This window comes from Paralichthys olivaceus, chromosome 21, assembly GCF_024713975.1.
Source record: "Paralichthys olivaceus isolate ysfri-2021 chromosome 21, ASM2471397v2, whole genome shotgun sequence".
NCBI lineage: Eukaryota > Metazoa > Chordata > Actinopteri > Pleuronectiformes > Paralichthyidae > Paralichthys > Paralichthys olivaceus.
The window spans coordinates 1,277,624-1,295,602 of NC_091113.1; the positions used below are offsets into that span (position 1 = coordinate 1,277,624).

The 17,979-nt window shown below is 42.8% G+C and overlaps 5 protein-coding genes and 1 pseudogene across 8 annotated transcripts in view; 3 read left to right on the forward strand and 3 right to left on the reverse strand.

The window, feature by feature from the left end:
- The window catches only part of LOC109642519 (tereporin-Ca1-like), a 65,296-nt gene extending 64,673 nt beyond the window's left edge, over nucleotides 1-623 (forward strand). For both annotated transcript variants that reach the window (XM_069517861.1, XM_020107342.2), the window contains exon 3: nucleotides 32-623. In XM_069517861.1, coding sequence (XP_069373962.1) covers nucleotides 32-464 — 433 coding nt within the window. In that variant the 3' untranslated portion in view covers nucleotides 465-623. The remainder of the gene's footprint in view (nucleotides 1-31) is intronic.
- Nucleotides 624-5,197, reverse strand: LOC109642517 (endonuclease domain-containing 1 protein-like). The gene is made up of 2 exons (XM_020107339.2): nucleotides 4,916-5,197; nucleotides 624-4,019 (listed from the first exon to the last, which is right to left on the reverse strand). Exons 1-2 carry the CDS (start codon nucleotides 5,195-5,197, stop codon nucleotides 3,399-3,401), a joined length of 903 nt encoding a protein of 300 aa, XP_019962898.2. The 3' UTR covers nucleotides 624-3,398.
- LOC109642518 (DELTA-actitoxin-Afr1a-like) lies at nucleotides 760-2,531 on the forward strand. Its single transcript, XM_020107341.2, has 3 exons — nucleotides 760-1,544; nucleotides 1,685-1,804; nucleotides 1,894-2,531. Exons 2-3 carry the CDS (start codon nucleotides 1,701-1,703, stop codon nucleotides 2,339-2,341), a joined length of 552 nt encoding a protein of 183 aa, XP_019962900.1. The 5' UTR covers nucleotides 760-1,544; nucleotides 1,685-1,700; the 3' UTR covers nucleotides 2,342-2,531.
- Nucleotides 5,198-5,760: 563 nt separating the features above from the next.
- On the forward strand, nucleotides 5,761-8,993 carry LOC109642515 (UDP-glucuronosyltransferase 2C1 pseudogene; annotated as a pseudogene).
- Nucleotides 8,362-14,947, reverse strand: LOC109642516 (asialoglycoprotein receptor 1-like). 2 transcript variants are annotated; one of them, XM_069517858.1, is made up of 8 exons: nucleotides 14,861-14,947; nucleotides 12,678-12,846; nucleotides 11,837-11,926; nucleotides 11,299-11,415; nucleotides 10,312-11,046; nucleotides 9,764-9,915; nucleotides 9,538-9,665; nucleotides 8,362-9,320 (listed from the first exon to the last, which is right to left on the reverse strand). In XM_069517858.1, exons 3-8 carry the CDS (start codon nucleotides 11,919-11,921, stop codon nucleotides 9,152-9,154), a joined length of 1,386 nt encoding a protein of 461 aa, XP_069373959.1. In that variant the 5' UTR covers nucleotides 11,922-11,926; nucleotides 12,678-12,846; nucleotides 14,861-14,947; the 3' UTR covers nucleotides 8,362-9,151. The 2 variants fall into 2 exon arrangements, with proteins under 2 accessions (XP_069373959.1, XP_019962897.2); XM_020107338.2 differs by lacking the exon at nucleotides 14,861-14,947 and having other exon boundaries at nucleotides 12,678-14,709.
- On the reverse strand, nucleotides 14,854-17,519 carry LOC109642513 (receptor activity-modifying protein 1). 2 transcript variants are annotated; one of them, XM_020107335.2, is made up of 5 exons: nucleotides 17,365-17,519; nucleotides 17,066-17,149; nucleotides 16,288-16,365; nucleotides 16,046-16,199; nucleotides 14,854-15,351 (listed from the first exon to the last, which is right to left on the reverse strand). In XM_020107335.2, exons 1-5 carry the CDS (start codon nucleotides 17,399-17,401, stop codon nucleotides 15,105-15,107), a joined length of 600 nt encoding a protein of 199 aa, XP_019962894.2. In that variant the 5' UTR covers nucleotides 17,402-17,519; the 3' UTR covers nucleotides 14,854-15,104. The 2 variants fall into 2 exon arrangements, with proteins under 2 accessions (XP_019962894.2, XP_019962893.2); XM_020107334.2 differs by having other exon boundaries at nucleotides 16,288-16,377; nucleotides 17,365-17,518.
- Between the last annotated feature and the right edge of the window lie 460 nt (nucleotides 17,520-17,979).

Sequence of the window (17,979 nt, forward strand, 5' to 3'; positions counted from 1 at the left end):
AATCTCCTCTTTATACCGTCCTTCTCTGCAGAGTTCACATGGACGTGGGTTTTTCCTACAGCCCTCCTCAGCCGACCGTGCGCACCAACAACACCGAGGTGTGCTCCTTCATCAAGGACGACAACACGGCGACAGGTTGCGCGGGCGTCCTGACCTATGAGCTGTTCCACATGCACAGTCGCACCTGTGCAAAGATGATGGCCATCATGTTCTCAGTGCCCTTTGACTACACCTACTACAAGAACTATCTGGCCATTGGCTTCTTTGACAAAACGCGGGATGACAAAGATCTGTTCAAATACATGTACAATAACAAAGATTTCCCAGATTTCATGCGCCACGAGGCCGACGGCAGCGGGGTGAAGTACTGCTCTGACAAGGAAGCAGTGGAAGTGAGGGGCTGCATGTGTGATGACAACAAAGGCATTGTTAAAATTGAGTTGTACGACCAGATGGGGAGATGAGTGTGTTTGTGCTCCTGTGAGAATAAAGAGTTCTGCACCAAATGAGAATAAACGATAAAACACAGTTGAAGCAAAATATTCCCGAAGAACTACAAACAATGTGCGTGTACTTCCTGTCATGTATTGGTGCTTTCATGAATTAAAAAACAGTCCGACCAATTTCTCGTCCTTGATTTTTATTGATCATCGATCACAACAGACCAGAAAATGAAAAGTAAGTTGAACATCTCCTCAGTCGACAGCTGAAGTGCTGACGCTGCTGTAATAGAATTTAAATAACAGGTGACCAGCACGAGTAGCAGTCAGCGAGTGGGACGGGGCGGGGCATCAATGGTGGGTAACTGTCACAACCCGGGTCAAAAACTGCCATCAGGTCATTTTGAGATGTTCACAGAATCACTTCCTGTTTAACAATTTGTGTACAAAGTCAAAGCACAACTTTTGTTTTTTTGCAGTCGAGCTGAATTTAAGTTCATAAAATCTACAGTGCAGATAAACCAGGTAGGATGCACATAATGTTTTCTTAACTTCACTCTGCACCACAGACTGTTTATACAACAGCTCTGCACACAAACAATCATAATATTGTGGAAGAGTTAGAGCGCGACTCACTAATGACGAGGAATAATTGTGAAGTGTGAACACAAGACAAGAGAACACAACATTACAAACACACACTTTTACAACAGGGACCAAACTAGTTCCAATAAACACACCAGTCAGACTAAATGTTCGTCTCCCCGTGCAGACGATGAAAATCAGCGTACACACCTAAAAGATAAGGTGTGGTGCCTGAAGAGACGGTGGTGTGATGCAATGACAGGAAAATCTCAACAAACCTGTTGAGAATAAACCAGTGGAGAAAAAAAGACATGTTGTTAGTGTTGGTTACACCCAGCGTTCACATCTCCATCTGCTGCACATACCTGAGTCAAAACTCAGACGGGAGGATGGTTGTGCACAAGGTGTGTGCGCTGTGGGCGGGGAGACACGTTCCCCAACAGAAATGAACTGAAGAGAGAGTCCAGCGCTTCAAACCTGCCACAGCCCAAGTGAGACGCACACCTGAGATCCACACAGGTAAGTCAGCGCTGGGTTTACAGACAAGTGTTCACTGGATTGTGTTGTAGAAGTTGTTGCATTGTGGTCAGCAGCAGTGTGTACATGCTGTAACACAAACCTGCAGCTCACTTCTTTATATACTTCCTCCTCCATCGCAGCTTCACCAGCAACAAGATGAGTGAATCTGCAGAGGCTTTGGCCGCCAGTCAGACGAGCCGAAGGAACATCACCATCGAGATCACCAACCTCACCAACAACTACTGCTTACTGGACCCCAGGTAACCGACTCTTGTTTCGTTCCTCTGTCCAGACAAACTGCACAAGTTCATGAGCTCATTGTTCTAATTTGTTCTCTCTTCAAAAACAGGATTTACCTGGAAAGTGGCCACTGCCACAGCCCCCCCCAGCCCACCGTGCGCCCACTGAAAACTGAAGTGTGCAACTTCACCAAGACCAGCGCCAAAGCCTCCGGTGCAGTGGGCGTCCTGACCTACGACCTGTTTGAGCGGCGCAACAATAAAGCCACAGAGAAAGTCGCTATAATGTTTTCTGTGCCCTACGACTACGGCATGTACAAGAACTGGTTTGCAGTGGGAATCTATCAACAGGGCAAAGAGTGCAACGAGGGGCTGTACAAAGAGATGTATTACAACAAAGAACAGGGATTCAAGCGGATGGAGGCTGTTGGCAGCGGCGTCACGTTCGAGGGCTCAAACCTGGACATCAAGGCGACCATGTCCCCGATGGGCAGAGCCATCATGAAGGTGGAGGTGTGGGACAAGCTCTTCTCGCCCCCGATGGGCCAACACTACTGAGCTGGTGATTCAGGTTTTCTCAAAGTAATCCAGTTTGACACACCGGCGTGTCGTGTTAGAAATGTTTAACCCTTTTGTTCATGTGCGACACTGTTCCATCTGTTCATGCAATAAATCCACAGCGAGTCCGATGACGTAACATGTGTCTCACTGATCATTCCAAATAAAGAACAACTCTGCAAAGTGTCAAGTCGAAACCCTCCGAGTGAGTTTTTGATCAAAATGAGTCATTTGTACATTTCATTATTTGATCTTGATTTGAAACAAAGACAATTTGTACTTGTACATTTATGCCCCATGTCTCATGCAAACGATTTGTTTTAAAAATAAAGAAGAATATTAAGTTCATCATAATAAAAGGTGTTTGTTTGAACAACCGACTGATTCTATGCAGATGAAACTTAATAAAGTTAATTCCTTGAAGTTGCAGCAAGTTCAGTCTCATATGCTGCCTGTATAGCGCAGGGACGCCATCTGCTGGTCGTAAGTGTTGGGTGCAGCATTAGTTTATTATAGATCTATTTCTGTGAGGTCGGAGTTGCTCGTCCAGAGCAGCTCAGCTTCCCTCCAAAAAAGTTAGATCCATTTTCTATAAAGTTAGATATTCATTTAAAATAAATAACTTGTATCTGCTCGTTAGATAAAAGGCTACAACCAGCAGCCAGTTAGCTTAGATTAGCTTAGCATAACGCCTGGATGCAAGGATTCAATTAGCTAAGCTTAGCATAAGGACTTTATGCTGAGCTAAGCTAATTGTATCTATTTTTTAAATTTTATTTATTTATGTGTGAGTGACTCCATGTGAAGTATAACTTTTGTCTGTCAGGAACAAAGTGTCATAAAGTTCATCCTGTTTTCTATTAAACTTTCTTTATATTGTGTTGTGTCTGTTTTACCAAAACAAATTCAGAAAAAAACAAAACCCTAAAATGTGTTAAAGTCAAAGTTGGCTTCTTTTTACTCGAGCAGCTTTTGTGGCACACTTTTTAGTCTTTTGTCATTTTGCTGGAGACGCATTTGAAAAAAACTAAAATAAAATAAAATCATTTAGAACTAATTAGTCCGATCCAGAGCACTGCTCATAAAAAACACTGACGACAGCAGCGAACCGGTCCTTCAGATACAGCTCCAGTAATTCCAGCGGCATCCGCTTCACGTCATATCCTCTGAACTGTTTCTTAGCCGTCGGGTCAACGGGCACGATCTCCTCGGTGCTGTTGCAGTCGTTGCGGCCGATGGCAGCATATGTGGGAAAGGCGTCCCTCAGCTCCTCTGGAAGACTGTTGTTGTACTTTGGGCAGCAGTAGGCCGACCAGATATACTCCGGCACAGCCACACGATGATTCTTGAGCCAGTGCTCCTCGCTCTGATAGGGGATGACCCCGGTCACTACGTACGCATCTCCAAGGCAGTAGGCCGCCAGGGTTTTGTTAACGGTCTGCTCTAGGACCTCCCAGGGGCCATCGTTAGAGCCGGCCTTCTGAGGAACCACATTAGTGAGGGTGAAGGTGGAAGAGCGGTCTTCATGGCTCCGATGGTGAAGGCTGGGGTTCATGTGGCCCCGGGAGTAGGTGGAATTAATGTAGTCGTGCCCCACCGCCTGACTGTCCACCACGTTCTGGTCCACAGGGCCGGGAGGGAAGGGGATCATGTTGCCATCGGCTCCTGGGTACGCTAACTGTTCATTGGAGGGTGGAAGAAAAAAGTGAAGACATTATGCTTCATCATGTAATTCAGAGGGAAACTGCTTTTACAAAACATGGAGAAAATTAAGTGGACAATGGACTGATTTTCATCCTGAACACTTTTATATAACAATCAAATTAATTATTGTGAGAAACTTTACAAACAACCACTAACGCCACTTAATTAGTGTTTTTACTTTTCGACTTTTTCATGCTCTAATGTTCAGGAAACACTGTCCTCAGACTGTCCATCGCTGCAGCTCCTCTTTTCAGCCGCTGTCTCAAACACTTGGTTTTAGCTCCTGTCTCTTTAAGACCCCCCCCCCCCCCCCCCCCTCCTGATAACCTGGCTTTGTGAGGGGGCGTGTCAGACCAGCTGCTGGGCGTGTTTTATCACTGACCTGCTTATTGTGTTAAAATTATTTTTTTTATCAAATAAATGATTTATGTACTTACTTATGTATTTTATGTGTATCTGTATATGTATTGCTACAGGGGGGGGGGGGGGTATGTAAAGAATATATAAACAAAAATATTCATTGTGTGTTGTTGTACCTGCTCAAGGAACAAAAACAGTTCTCAAAAAAAGGCAATGAGAAGCACTGTTTAAGTCTTACTTCCTCATTTCACTGTTTGTTGTCTTACTGTTTCAAAACACAGAGTGAAACACATCGATATCTAACTGACACTAAACTGGAACAGAAGCATCAACACAAAGAGACAAAATCAGAACTCGGTTGTTTTTGTCTTCTAGAATCATGCAGACAAACAATATGTCCGACAGCAAACACGTGGATTATATCAGTGAAAACTGAGGCAAAGTTCACAGATCACGTGGGACAAATTCTCTGTGGAGAACAACAAGCACACAGAATTCAAACATCCTTACCTGTGGCTCAAACTTCCAGGAAGCTGAGGGCCTCTTTCCCACCGGCACTGTGTACAAATAGGCCGAGAACCACGGGGAGCGGCGAGTTCGATTGTACAACGTGGCAAACCGATACTGGTTGATGAAGCGCTGGCAGATCGGGGTCCCCACCAGACCTTTAGGAGGCCATGACCTGTAGAAGAACTGCAGGCAAGGAGCAAAATCACCAACATCAGCCGCAGCCGGACGCCACGTTCCACAGGAGAGCAGGACGACCACGGCCAGAGGGACGAGACGAGACATTCTGATGATCCAGTGAAACACAGTGTGGAGGGACAATCAACTGAGATGTTTCCCCGTCGTTCAAGCATGAAGTGAAAGCAGAAGTTGTTTCAACATAAGTTAATGTTCAGCTGTTTTTACAAGGAGGAACTGATTTAACAGTTTCGGCTCTACGTAAAGAAAAGTACTTTTACCTTGAAATCTTCTGTCTTTGAAAGGAAACAAACCCTGTGTGTGAAGTTCTCCTCAGATTCAAAGCTTCTAGAAAAACTGTCTACATTACTACACTTTGACGTAATCGTCTGACTTTTTCACTTCTTAATTGATCCTATAATCAATCATCAACTTTAGATCGTCTATTATTTGTGTTGTTGAGTTATTTTGTACACACAGTGTGTCTCTGTGTGTGTGTGTGTGTGTGTGTGTGTGTCTCTGTGTGTGTGTGTGTGTGTGTATGTGTGTCTCTGTGTGTGTGCATTCCTGGGTGTATGCAGCAAACTTAGAGGGCGGGCTCAGTTGGAAAACTTCCCCCCTACACTTTCCTCACTTCACGTACATCTGAAATCCATTTGTCTCGCACACACACACGCACACACACGCACACAGAACAAGCTCTCTTCCTTATATAACACAATAATCAGGTTTGGATTTGTTTCCATACAGACCCTCGGCTTCACTCGACGAGGGAGGGTTCAAAGTACATTTCTGCAGTTTCAGGGATTTCAGGTATGTCACAACACTTTTATTTTTTCCAAAATGGCAACAACTCAGTTACATAGTTTAATAAAAACTGCAAACGCTGTCTAACTCTACTCACTCTAAAAATAGCTTGAGCCGATTTCAGCAGTTCTTGATTCATGGAAGTCGGTGATCTATGGGCAGAGGGGCGAGCAGTTAGATTCCTCTCTCTGTTTCCACGACAGCAAACATGCAGAGACCGGACACCATTGGGTGTGTTTGCTCCGTTAGGACTCTGCTAACTCTTTTAGCATGTTAGCGAGGTCCAGCTGAGTGTGCATTAGGAGAAAAGAGACGGCTGTGGACTGACAGCTGCAAAGACATTTCAGGAGCAACTTCCCTCAGGTTGAATGTGCACATCCAGGCCACAGACACAATATCAGAAATGAAGTTTATGTAATATAGAGATATTAAAGTGTTGAACTGTATTTTGATAATTAAGAAAAACATCATGGTTCATATAGGAGGCTTTTTAGACTCACTGTAACTATTTTCATTGTTTAATCAATTAATCATTTCGTCATCACAAGATCTAAGAGTCAAGTCAGCGTTGACTGTTGATTGATTATTTGATGGTTAATTTACCCAATATGATTTTCTATCAGAGTTTATGTTTGCTGATTTAAAAACTTTGAGTTCAAGTTCTGTATATCTCTATGTATACACACAAATAATGAAATAAGTTAAAAATGTAGAGTTGCTTACAGAGAACGTGTCTGTTTCATTCTTCTCCTCAGAGTTCATCCATGGAGAGCATCCCAGGACTTTCTCTTCTCCTTCTGGTGGCGAGTGTGTCCATCCTGACGAGTCCCAGCGTCCTTGGTGGAAAGATCCTGGTGTTCCCGGTGGATGGCAGCCACTGGGTCAACATGGACCTGCTGATCCAGAGCCTCCACGCCAGAGGCCACGAGGTGACCGTGGTCCGCACAGCCACCAGCTGGTACATCAAGGAAAGCGCACCGCACTACCGCTCCATCACCATCACTCTGCCGGAGGCCATCAGCTCGGAGGAGGAGGACTTTTTTGTCAAACTTCTGAGTAAGATTTTGTCGATCAAGAAAGAGGGGCCATCTCTATTTGCATTTATCCAGTTCTACTGGGAAATGCTCGGCAAGCTGTCGCGACTTCACCAACAGTCCAGTATGTTGGGCGTAGAAATATTCGAGAATAAGACTTTACTGCAGAGTATCCGTGATACTCAGTTTGACATGGTTCTTCTGGACCCAGGTTTGCCTGTCGGGGTTCTGGTGGCTCATGAACTTAAGCTGCCGACTGTTTATAACGTGCGATGGATCACCAGCGGAGAAGGGCATTCCGTTGTCGCTCCGTCACCAACATCCTACGTCCCAACTGCAGGACACGTTGTGTCGGACAAGATGACCTTTGTGCAAAGAGTGAAAAATTCACTCATCTATGTCCTGAACATGTGCATTGACAAGCTTATTGTCAGCCCTCACTATGACAGAATAGTGGAGAAGTACTTTGGTCCAGATGTGAACTTTTATCATCTCCTACAGGGGGCAGACATCTGGCTCATGAGGGTGGACTTTGTCTTTGAATTTCCCAGACCCACCATGCCCAACATCATCTACATTGGTGGTTTTCAGTGTAAACCATCTAAGCCTCTCTCAGCAGAGCTGGAGGAGTTTATCCAGAGTTCAGGAGAGCATGGATTCATCCTGATGTCTCTAGGTACCCTGGTTAAAGGCCTGCCTGAAGACATTACCGCCGAAATCGCTGCTGCCTTTGCCCAACTTCCTCAAAAGGTCATATGGAGGCATGTCGGAGAGCCCCCGAAGAACCTGGGAAGCAATACCCTTCTGGTGAAATGGATGCCCCAGAATGACCTCTTGGGACATCCGAAGATTAAAGCCTTTGTGGCCCATGGTGGTACGAACGGGATCTACGAGTCCATCTACCACGGAGTTCCGATTATAGGCATTCCTCTTCTGTTTGACCAGCCTGAAAACATTTTGAGGTTAGAAGCACGAGGTGCTGCCAAGATGGTGGATGTAAATGAAATCACCCACCAGAACTTTCTGGAGACATTACAAGAAGTTCTTCACAATCCCTCGTACAGAAACAACATGCAGCGTCTCTCCGATCTCCATCGCGACACACCGATGCATCCTCTGGAAACTGCACTTTTCTGGATTGAGTTTGTCATGAGGCACGGAGGAGCTTCACATTTACGCACTGAGTCCTATAAGATGCCCTGGTATGCGTATCATTCTGTGGATGTTATATGCGTGTTGTTAGCAGCTATGTTGGTGCTGATGGCAACTGTGGTGGCATCAATACGTTTCCTGTGCTCTCGACTGTGCAGGAGGAGAAAACCCAAGCAGGAATAGTAACATATGTCAAATATTTCAATCCCAAGAAAGGCAACAGTTAACTGGTGATAATTATTGATCCTCATCTGAAAAGAAACTGGATGGTCTTAGAGATCTGGTCTGCACATGGGATTTAATGACAATAAAGTAAATATTTAATGAATATATAACTGTGCAGAAGTGATCACGGTATCAATGTTCCGCTGATACACATGCTCAACCAATCACAAGTCAGTCTGGGCTGTCAATCATGACATTTGTCCTTGTTTTGATGTCATCAAATTACAAAATCAAACTCCTCAGAAACACAAACACTTGAACTTACTTCAGTGTGATAGAAACTACCTAAAACGACAGTAACCATCTTTTTTTTGTTTGGTCCATGCCCCATCTGTTAACATGGAGGAGGCAGGGTTTATGACCCAGACCGCAGCCAGCCACCAGAGGGCGATCAAAATGATTTGACTTCACTTCTGGGGAGTTGTCATGTCGACCATCTTTACTATGATCTGAACACATTGAATCACACAAGATGAGGTTTGAATAAAAATGTGAAGAAGCCAAATGTTTCTGAAATGTCTGTGAATGCTTTGATTTGTTTCCATGTTTAAAAAAAATCAGAATCAACATTTCAAAATTAATTCTAAAATGTTATATCGTGTGTAATTATCACTTGAAGAATGAAAAATCTGTTGTATAATTTTTTACTGAATGAAAATTAAAAAAAAATAAAAAAAATAAAAAAACAATGTGCACTATTGTTATATTAAAAATCAGATTTGAATGTATATGAATAACTTTGTTAGGAAATTAAGGCATCGTAGATATTTTCCCTTTATTTTCTCCCTTTTACCCAGAAACTGTTTTTAATATGAAATGAGAAATACAAATGTTGGTGGAAGAACTAAAAGTTCTTTTCACAAATCCATCTATAAGCGATCTTACAGGAACCATCCATCCAGGACTCGAGTGCGTTTTCAGACGTGTCAATGTGTCCACAGTCTTCTCCCAGAGGGTCGTCCAGCCTCCAGTCGTCCGGCTCAGCTCCGACTCCCGGTCTTCTCAGCCAATACCTGCAGGGGGAGCAGCTGAGTCATTCTCACGATGTCACGAGGAGAAGGAGAAACTGTGACTGACACTCATGAGTTGTTAAAAAAAATAATAATAATTTAGTTTAACAATTACAAATTATCTTTTTAAAGGAGAAAATAAAGTTAAAAAGAACCGATATTTACAAATATAGATTCTAAGTTAATTTCATCACACTTGAATCCCAGTGTTGAGACTCACTGCTCATCTGAAGTGACTCTGCTGCCGTCCACCCAGCGCCACCGTCCCTCCTCGTCTTCATCACTCAGACCGATCCACAGTCTGGTGCCGGACGGATCCAGAGTCCGACTGCTGTCAAAAATAAACTTCTGAAGAACAGAATAAAATGAGAAGATTTCAGATGATATATATATATAAATACATAAATAACTGCACTGCAACATGATGTCTTATTTTCCTCCCCCACCTGTTCTTGTTCACTGTTAATGACGAGCAGGTCGCCCCCTTGTGTCCGGCACCAGGACTTGCTGGCGCTCCAGTCCAGCGTGCGCGAGGAGAAGTAATAACACTTTGACTCAAACTGTTTCCAGCTGTTGTGACATTTTTTGCAAATTCGCTCTGTGGAAAAAGAGAGAGTGAGAGTTCAGTTAGACTTTGGGAGGCGAGGGTCAAGATACTAGCTGCGACCAAAAACCACATTCTTTGCCTTGTGAACGCGATATCTCAGGAACACATCGAAATAATCCTTTCAAATTTGGCACAAATGTTCATTTAGACTCAAAAATGAATTGATTAGAATTCGGTTCTTGAAGGTCAAAGGTCACTATGACCTCACAAGACTCTTTTCTGTCTTGTGACAAATTCAATGACTAGATTTTTGTGGTCGAAGGCCTGAGGCCCCAAGGTGTGGTGCACCAAGAATCGGGCTTCATTGTCCCCTAAAGTCCCTGAACACACTGGTAAATGCATCTGTGATTATTATTTGATCAACACAGAAACTCCGACGACGCGTACCTCTGGTCTTCTGATTAACCACGGGGCAGTGGAGGTCTAAAGAGCGATAGGCCTCGTTCGCTGAATGTAGATCCGCCGCCATCTGCTGGACCTCCTTCGTCCTGCGTCTCTCCTTCTCTGCCGCTTCCTGTCGCTCTCTCAGCAGCACCGCGCTCAGGTTCTGGTTTTGTTCTTGGAGCTGCGTGACTTCCTCCTGAAGCCGCTCGAGGTCGTCCTTCGAAAAAGCTCCAATCATCTCGGTCAGATTCTGAATTTCTCCTTGAAACTTGTCATTGATTTCCACGAGCTCCTGATTGTCTCTCTTCACCTGGATCATCTCGTCCCTCAGGAGGTCGCTCGTCTCGGACAGTCGCCGTTTCTCCTCCTGCAGGCGAGTGTTGGAACTGACCAGAAGGTCGACGGTCTGAGACACGTTCAGCCTCTGTGCCTCCTGCTCGGATGAGTACTGAGCCAATTGTTCGTATTCTTGCGTTAGCTGCGTGTTTGTGGACGTTAGATTCACGATTCCCTCGGATAATTTGCTGCTTTTCAAACTCAAGGCAAGATTCATGGACCTGAGCTCAGCTGTCGTCCTGTTGACGAGTTTGTTCTGTTCGTGCAGACGAGCGTTTTGCTCCTTTAAGATTTCATTGTCTCTTTTGAGCTCGTTGTTTGCTTTGGTGAGAGAATTGTAGCCGTCGCTCATGTTCTGGTGGTTGAAGAGCTTTTCTGACTTCCTGCTTGTGTGATTATTATCTGAAAGACGAAAACAAAGAAAACCGAGTTCATATAAAACGACATCAAGACAATTTCAATGACGACGGACGAGACGACGGCTCCAAAATGTGAAGCTTACTACAACTGAAGCTACCACTGTTTCGTGTTTGTAAGGTTGAGGAGATGGGTATTCAGCTGCAACATGACGCTTCACCACTAGATGTCACTAAATCCTACACACTCAACCTTTAAACCCTCCAGTAACTTGCAGCGCGGAACATGAATACTTACACAGGACAGACAGAGCTGCACAGGTGACGAGCAGCAACACACAGAGCGCCGAGAGAGCGACCACAGCACAGAGTCGACGACACGCCCCTTTGTTCCTGGTGCAAAAGGAACGCGAAGCTAAAAAACACAAATAACAATAGAACAATTATAATCAATATTAGTATCGTCAGTTGTATCAGTGACATCGGTTATTTATTTTCTTTTATCTTAAAATTACATTCGATTTTATCAAGTTAACCATTTTAAACCTTTTTCATTTCTCTCACTTGTTTTAATATTTTATTTCTTGTTTACTATAAATAATCCTACTTTATGTTTTACGTTGATTTCCTCGTTCAGTGTTTTATTGAAACCTGATTCCTAAAATAAAATCCCTGTGAATCTCAGAATTCTAACACGACTGTCTGAAGATCTCACTGTTAAGTTGAAATATTTTTACTTCACTGACTCATTTTCTCACCTGAGAAATACAAATATTAGGATTAAATGTTAGACAATAGGAACATTCTACAGAAAACACGGTTATAAAGTCACTTACACATTTCACGCTCCTGCTTGGCGTGTGTGTCGGCTCCTCGTGTCGTCGGATTGTTGATCCTGGTGAACCACTGGTGACCGACCATCGTACCTGAGCAGACGTGGAGCAGCAGAGTAAACACACAGAGCACATCTACAAACAGCTGCAGATCCATTGTGTTCGAGGTGTCGCTGAATCACAAAAGAGAATCACACTCTGTTTTTGGTCTTTGTCAGCATCTCTCACGTTCTGATTCTCACACACTCCAGGAAACATTTAAGCTGACATGTTCTTTTATACTTATACTTCTTATACTTTACATTTGAGCGGGACATGTTGAACTTCTTCCTCCAAACCTGCAGCTACAGATGAACATTTACAATAAATCATGTAAATATAATCACCTTATAAAATCCTGGTTGGTGCATTGTTAAACAAACCAAATATAAAATCCTCAAAAATGAAGAAATGAGTAGATTGAAAATGAATGAAATGTCTCTGTACATGTTCAAGAATCAGTTTTTTAAGATCCTTTAATAAAAAACATTAATACTTGAATAAGAAGTGTGTTTAATTAACTAATTAACCAACTTATAAAATATGATGCATTACTCTACTCTAAGTACATTTGTTAAAACTTCATATTTATTCTCCGCTGACTAACTACACACTAGAAGCACACTGACTCTGTATTAGTCATAAAGCATTTATCAATGTTGTTTCTTTTTGAATAAAGTCGATGTGTGTGCACTTTAACTTGCTTTTGTCTTTCTTTCTGTTTTTACACTTCCATCCCTCGCTGAATACAAACACAACAAAGTGCAGCTGAAGCTCAGAGACATCAGCTCAGCTCAGGACTCACCCTGGATGACGTCTCTCCTCTGTGACGTGTGGAACACGGACGTTCCCGATCCTCCTTGTTCTGCACCTCAGCTCGTTTCAGGACGACTGACGGACTCTGTGTCTGCAGCTGAAGAATCAAACCCGCTCTTCTGCTAACGGCCTCTTCTATTTGATGTCAGCTTATCTGTCTGAGAACAAAGGTCACTGACGCTCTGATTGTGTGTCTGTGTTTGGTCTTTTAACAGCTCCACTGATTTCCTACTCACACCATTAATCATTCGTGCGATGCTTCCTGCTGGTGAACTTTTAAGGCTTCAGACAAATGTAATAAACATTAAAAGACTGTAAATTCAATTTAAAAGAAACGTCACAAACACTGCAGTTTATTTCAACTAGTAAGAATCACTACGTGGAAAATATGAGTTAGTCCCATAACATTGAATACAATCCCTCACAACAGATTGGTGGTGGGTGTAAATAATAATAATAAGAAATGTGAATAATTATAATTATTATAAAACTAAACAGCATTTGAGTGTGTAGATATTAATTCTTAAAAAGGAGCCAGGGAGGACAAACAATGACACTGGTCTACACGTGCTGTACTTTTACTCAGTTTCATTTAGTCGCACAGTTTCTAATGTTTAAATAATGATATTTTAAAGCTGCTAACCTGTGGAGCAAGAAAAACACAAACTTCTCTCTGCTTCTAGAACGGATGAATTAATCATCACACGCAAAACACATGCAAATAGAAAACAACGTGTGGAAATGAATAAAACAACTGATGTTTCCAGGGGACGCAGAAAAGTGATGAACCTGCTGCAGCTCAATGTTTTGTGTCATCACCGCTGACGAGAAGCAGACTTCAGTGTTTTCTTCATTTGCACTGAGTCGAGTTTTCTGCGTGTTTGTATGTTTCCTACTTCGACATGAACCAAACCAGCTCCTGTGAGAGAGAAGATCTCCTCAGACAATAAAGGAACTGAAACAATCTCTTAGATTTCTCATGTGTTTGCACAAGTTCAGGGAGGAAAATAAAACCACTGCAGCTGCACGAACACACAAACGTCTGGAGACGCTCTCTGCTTATCGCACGTAATGGTGATTGTGTGATACAGTAATATGTCAAACACGATGCTATCAGCAGGACAACGGGCGGAGATAAGACACACAGTGCTCCGTCTCTGCAGGAGATTCAGTCCTGAGCAGCTGCAGGAAAACTCGTGGGTGAGAAAATGTAGGAGGCTGAGTTGGATCAGCCTCAATCTGCAGAAAGGTTGAATCCAACCCAAGTTTATGATGAGACATAATATATTTAACGTTAACGAAAGGTTATCTGGTTCAGTCTAATTCTTCTTATTGTAACTTTGTTTTGAGAAGTGCTTTATCGTTAAAGTTATTTTTTTTTATTATTATTCGCTTGTTAGCTTGTCAGTAGGTTCATGTACAAACTACAGAACAGATTTAACTAATTTGTTGGAAGGTACGAAAACTCAAAAACAACAGAAAACACCAGATCTTTTTTACTTTCTCTAACATTGTGAGGATTTTTTGTTTTTTATGACATTTCCCTTGATTCCTCAGAGAATATCTCATGGATCTTGTTAAAAAATATGTTTGAACAAATGTGAAAGATTTGGTGCAGAATTTAGGGAACATTTTAAAGAGTGTGTGTGTGTGTGTGTGTGTGTCTGTGTGTGTGTGTGTGTGTGTGTGTGTGTGTGTGTGTGTGTGTGTGTGCTGCATACAGAGGACAAGCAGCGGTGGTGTTAGCGACACTCTGTGCTAATGCTTCCTCCTCCTCTTTATCTACATCGTCTGTTTACGACTCAGCAGGAAGTTTCACCATCACAGGGTCTTTTATCTTCGCAGGGTCTACACTCTGCTCTTCTGTGAATTTTATTCTGACTAAACCTGAAACTAAGCTTCAGCATCCACAACAACATCCCAAAGATACCAAATACACACTCATACAGATCTGCACAGTCATACCAGGAACCTCAGCTTTTTATATCAATGGTTTGCTGTGGGGGGGGGGGGCGTGCGAGGAGCGATCAGATCCAAACGTAATCACGAGTTGATTCCCTGAAGTCAAACTTGTTCTCTCTCCGCATTTACATAAAATACAAGCGTCATGAAGTATGAGATGTAGTTTATGTCTTGAAGTGTGTTGCTATGATCAACAAACAATCTTTTCACCTCAAACGCAGCTTTATTGCGAGATTCCGGCTTCATTTTTGCACAGTGGGAGGAAGCGGAGGCGCGGCGTCCATCTTTATTTACAATCTATAAGTGGCAATAATATCATTAATACCTAAATTACCACAACATCATCCAAACTGTAAAAGAATAACTGTTTAGTTTATTTAACCAGGTTTCACTGAATTGTTCCCGTTCAGTAAAAACTCACAGCAGATTCTCTGAGTCGGCGTCTGAACACGACTCACTCTTGGACTTTGCTCTTCCAGACCACCAGGTAGACGAGGAAGGGGATGAGGCTGACGGGGATGAGCGTGAGCACCATCACCACCCAGTGAGGCGCGTCCTCAAACACCAGCTCCTCCTTGGTGCAGTTCTGGAAGTAGCGGGAGTGTACGAAGAGGAAGAGGTCTTGAGTTTCCGGGTTTGGGTAGAAGCATCCGGTTATGTCCGACAGGCTCTCCAGACAATGTGTGAGGCCGCTGTACAGACTGAAACAGACGAGGACGAATGATGAGTTATCAAGTGAGGAAACATCAGCACTAATTTAATAATCATTTTAAATGAAACATGTTTTGTGGTTGTTAATCTGACATCACACCACCATAGGTTTATTATAATTCAACTCAACATGAGGAGTCGTCACCTTGAGCAGAAAGAAGAAACACACGTTTCTCTACATTTGACTTGTTTCAGAAACTCTCCTGATATTTGGTCACATTTTTACTTGACGTTAAAACCAAAGAAAGAAATGTTTCCTCCTTTTATTCGATAAGAAAATTAAAATAACTTCATGAGTCTGTGAGAAACTGGATTCCTCTCTTTTGGAATTGGACCATCAGTGCAACTGAGAGTGAAACGGTTTAATGGTTCAACCATTTCCTGTCTGAACATAAACAGCCAGTCTGTGAGTGTGTGTGTGTGTGTGTGTGTGTGTGTGGGGGGGGGGGCTGGCTCAGACTCGATGACGGACACTTCCACAGTCCTTACTTTCACACACTCTCAGCCTCTTACAGTTTTAGATCTTTATTGTTTTACACTCATTGCTGTGCGTCAATTAAAACAGTAAAAAAATTGACATAAACTTGTTTTTAAGGCACAACAAGGAAATAAAGAAGAAGATGTAAAGAAGCGAACCAACAGTGATGTTAAAAGGTGTGAGTCCAGCGAGGATCCGTGTCGTACCTGCTGATGCTGTCGAGCTGGCACCAGTTTTCTGAGCCGATCGACAGCATTTCTTTATGAAACTTCGCTTCACAGATGCTGTGACCATATTCGACCAGCGCGTCCTTCTGACATCGTCCGGGAGGGAGGAACATGTCCTGGTCCTGAAACGACTCTGCACAAACACAACATACATGAACTGACACACACATGTCGCTCAGAGGTCATGCATAAAGGAAACTTAAAGAGAGAGTTTTCCTCACCGTTGTCCTCTGTGATCAGTGTCTGGTTGTTATTTTCCAGTTCATTCTCAATGCGACTCATCACGTCGGTCAGGTTTTCTGAAGGAAAAACTAATATTCATGTTTGACTGTTAATCATCTTTAATTATATCAATTTTAAGAGAATTCATACAAACAATCGATGAACGAAGATGAAGCTGAAATGATTTTTGGATTGATTGAATAGTCGTTGATGCCGAGATCTTAACTATTAACACAAATTCTGTTAATGTGTAAATTCTGTTCTGCAATTTCCTTCAAGTAAAAAAACCTGTGATCCAGAAAAATAAATGTTCCAGCACATTGAGCATGAACATTACGAATGTGTTCAAATCTTACAAATGGAGCAGAAACATTTCTGAAAATCAATCGATTGAAATTATTCTTCAAGCAAAAGTTTCAAACAAAATTTCAGTTTCTGAATTTTTCTTCTTTTTTTTTTTTGTGACCTGATGATTTTTTAACACGACGTTTGAATATATCACTTCTGGCTCTGATGAAATGAAGATAAACATAAATCAGAAGATAAATTAGTTCAATCATTAGGTGCAGTCACTGAGAATCATTTACAGTCAACAGGAACTCAAACTCCAGCCTCCGTTCTGAAACTTGTTCTTAGATGACGATGGATTCATTCTTGTTCTTGTGAAACCGAAGCGTCAACATTTTACATGATCTGACAATTAAAAAATTAATAATCGACAGTTAACAGAGAAAAACGATTAGTTGTAGACGACAGATGAAAAACGAAATGTTTTACTGTCGGTGGAGACATTGAAGGTTTGGTTCCTCTCTGCTCTGCTCCGCTCTTCCACCGTCACGTTGACAGTTTGTGATTTAATACCTGCGAACACAGATTCCAACGCATTTTAAAAGAGACTCTCTCCGGTCTGGGAAAGGTCCCGTCGGTGTTTCTCCTCCGTCAACCCCACTGACGGAGAGAACAATGGACGCTCATGGAGGAAACAAGAGGAAAGAACAACAGGAAATTCCAAACGAAGAGTTCAACTACAACTGATGTTTAAGAAAACTGAAATGAAGGTGAAGTCAGGTACGAACCAGCGATTAGAAGAGGACAGAGCAGGTACAGGATCATGGTGGACGGCGGCGAGTGACCTGAGGTATCACGATGACGACTGAGAGCAGAGTGGGTTCATGAGGAAGAAGCCCAACCCTCTTTATCTTGGCTCTGTGTGTGTGTGTGTGTGTGTGTGTGTGTGTGTGTGTGTGTGTGTGTGTGTGTGTGTGTGTGCACGCGTGATGTTCCTGAGTGATAAACAGGACGACAGGCAGGGAGGGGGAATCGAACCATGACCGAGCCTGTGAAGACGGACGGCAGCGTTGGGAACAGAAACACATCAGCCAGGATCACTTCACTGTGGTTGTGTGTCTCTGCCGACCAGCTGATTTCAGACTCATGTGAGGTCACCGTGACCTTTGACCCCCGATCACTGAATTCTAATCAGTTCATCCGTGAATCCAAATGAATGTTTGAACCAAATTTGAAGATATTCGCTCCAGGTCATTCTCAGATATCGTGTTCACAAAGTCACGGAGGACTGAAATTATTTTTTTGACGTTGACCATCGACATCTTGCAGTTTTGTTTCAAATGTTTATTAATCCGCCCTCGAACACAGTCGACTACGCTCGATCCTGATTCACTGAAGTTTTC